This window comes from Anopheles aquasalis, chromosome 2, assembly GCF_943734665.1.
Source record: "Anopheles aquasalis chromosome 2, idAnoAquaMG_Q_19, whole genome shotgun sequence".
Classification (NCBI taxonomy): domain Eukaryota; kingdom Metazoa; phylum Arthropoda; class Insecta; order Diptera; family Culicidae; genus Anopheles; species Anopheles aquasalis.
The window spans coordinates 43,640,001-43,642,500 of NC_064877.1; the positions used below are offsets into that span (position 1 = coordinate 43,640,001).

At 50.8% G+C, this 2,500-nt stretch overlaps 2 protein-coding genes across 2 annotated transcripts in view; one reads left to right on the forward strand and one right to left on the reverse strand.

The window, feature by feature from the left end:
- LOC126581026 (MOB kinase activator-like 1) overlaps positions 1–1,543 on the forward strand; it is a 2,647-nt gene extending 1,104 nt beyond the window's left edge. The window contains exon 3 of the mRNA XM_050244432.1: positions 1–1,543. This exon is cut by the window's left edge and continues 67 nt beyond it. Within this exon, the coding sequence (XP_050100389.1) occupies positions 1–406 (406 nt within the window). The 3' untranslated portion in view covers positions 407–1,543.
- Positions 1,544–1,864: 321 nt separating this feature from the next.
- Positions 1,865–2,500, reverse strand: part of LOC126581025 (retinol-binding protein pinta) — a 1,644-nt gene continuing 1,008 nt past the window's right edge. The window contains exons 3-5 of the mRNA XM_050244431.1: positions 2,404–2,500; positions 2,235–2,330; positions 1,865–2,165 (exon numbers count right to left, since the gene is read on the reverse strand). The exon at positions 2,404–2,500 is cut by the window's right edge and continues 230 nt beyond it. Coding sequence (XP_050100388.1) covers positions 1,967–2,165; positions 2,235–2,330; positions 2,404–2,500 — 392 coding nt within the window. The 3' untranslated portion in view covers positions 1,865–1,966. The remainder of the gene's footprint in view (positions 2,166–2,234; positions 2,331–2,403) is intronic.

Genomic DNA, 2,500 nt, shown 5'->3' on the forward strand with positions numbered 1-2,500 from the left:
GTGCGGGATTATGTCGGCGGGACCCAAGTACGAGTATCACTGGGCGGACGGGCAGACGGTCAAGAAGCCGATCAAGTGCAGCGCCCCGAAGTACATCGACTACCTGATGACGTGGGTACAGGATCAGCTGGACGATGAGACGCTCTTCCCATCCAAGATCGGCGTTCCGTTCCCGAAGAACTTCATCAACATCGCCAAAACGATCCTGAAGCGATTGTTTCGCGTGTACGCCCACATCTACCACCAGCACTTCTCCGAGGTGGTCCGGTTGAGCGAGGAAGCCCACCTCAACACGTCCTTCAAGCACTTCATCTACTTCGTGCAGGAATTCAGTTTGATCGATCGTCGCGAGCTCGCACCGCTGCAGGATCTAATCGAAAAGCTCATCACGAAGGACGGACGATAAGCTGGCGAAATGGGGCGACGGTTCGACGATATAGCAGCCACCGATGTCGCTTTGTGTCCCCTTTTTAACTGCCAAGACGAGGCCAAAACCAGCAACGGCTCTCCTTTCTTCCAATCTCCTTTCCTTTGAGCAACTTCTTCACTGGAGCATCTCCTCACCACACCCCTCTCATCACCACGCACCCCCTGTCCCTCCTCGGTCGGTCGATGGACCCCCCGGGGGGTGGGGTCTAATTTATTTTTCTTTTAGCCCATTTCCAACAAAAGCGCTCGAATTTTTACGATTAATTGTACGAAACCTAGTGGTTAAGCTTCTCTGTGTTAAGGTTTGCGGGCACGTTTGAGGCGTTTTATGAAAACGTGAAGCGTACGTTCGTCCTGTAGCTACTCCGCCCTGCCCTGGCCAGCCTATGACCTCATCTCACGGGCGGCTTCTCTCGTAATGTACATACCACTTATCTCTGTATACCGTTGAGGGAGCAAAACACTGTTTGTGGCGTGCGGTGCAGCGCTGTCCCACGTGAAGGACATTGCTTTTGGTTTCGTTTGTGTGTTTTGTTCGGCAGCCTCCCTTTCTCGCAGTGTTGCGCTTCGTTCGCTGTGGAGGCGAAATGTGCAATGGGCGCTATCACATGCTGCTGCTTTCCGTTGCATGAAGCTCCCAGATACGATGCACCGGAGACCGGGAGACACTTTGTTTTTTATAACGACGCGAGTCCGCAACGTTGCCCGCAACGAGCCGCGTATGAGATGTAGGGATCAAAACTATGCTACAAGCAGAGCGCCAAAAACGACTGATAAAAAACCAGGGAAAAAGAGAACGATAAAGCGGTACAGCAGCGACTGGCCACGACACGCTATATAGTAGTAGAACGATTGTTCTTTTTTATATGATAATAATGCAGCAACTAGAAGACTCAGCAAACAGCAGCAGGGAGTAGAGCGAACGAACAAAACAAAGGTGAATGACGAATGGGCCCCGCATGTACGGTTGCCGTGTGTAAAGAAGTAGCATATAAGAGAGAAAGAGGCACTTTTAGATTTCAGAATGGTAACGGAAAACGGAACAGACCGGTGTGGCAGTGGCGCGGCGTGGCGTGACGCGGCCAAGTGCACGCATTAAAAGTACGATAACGCTGTAGAATCGGTGGTATTACATTTCCCATAGAATGTCCGAACTTCCTTCCAAGCGGGTCGTGCCATACCGTCCCCTGACCATGGTCAATCGCATCGTTCCAAAGGTTGACGAATTTAGTTCCCCCTTCTCCCTTAGATTTCGATAGGCATTGTGGCGACGATAAGGATTATGTTGTTGGTTTGAATTGCCGCGATTAAAGAACCACCTACCCGGTGCTCCGATTTGCTATCTCACTTTGCAATCGAATCCACTGAATGCCACCGTTATCAGACACCACCTGACTGTGATACCGTAGACTATGGTCGTTTCTATCACGCAGAGTCTGGATAGCAGGGAGAGGGATTTATTCGATCGAAAAGTCTGGGCAAAATAGTAAAACTGTATATAAATAGCTGTAACCGTACTTTGTTTTCCACCGTGTGCTCACAGGTGGAACACGTTCTCTTCCATCCGGGCGTAGAAGGGTGCATTAGTCAGAACCACCTGCTTCCAGTGGGCAGCCAGCTCCGCGTAGGTTCCACCGGTACCACCGAGCTCGCGGGGCAGGTTTACCAGTTGCTCCATAGTCGAGCCTTTCTTTGAGATGATGACGCGCTCCTTCATTTTGGCGCTCATAAAACTCCTGGAATGATAGTGGATCGAAAGGCGTTTGATACGATCACTGCAGCCAGCGATGGTTCCACTAGCTAACCTGAACACATTCAGCACAACATTCACGTGAACCGGTACGTTCACGAACTCGAGCAGCTTCGGTTTGCAGGGATAGTTTTCCCAACTTTCCACTGATCTGTGGACGGGGGAAGAAATAAATAAAGAGGTTAAGGGGTGGGCAGTTACGTAAAGCGATCACGATCATATACTTCTTGATCATGGACGGTGGCAGCTGCAGCGCGTGGCCTAGCGTAACGCCTCGCATATCGAAAATGGCAACGATACCGTACACCGAGATCATCTCGT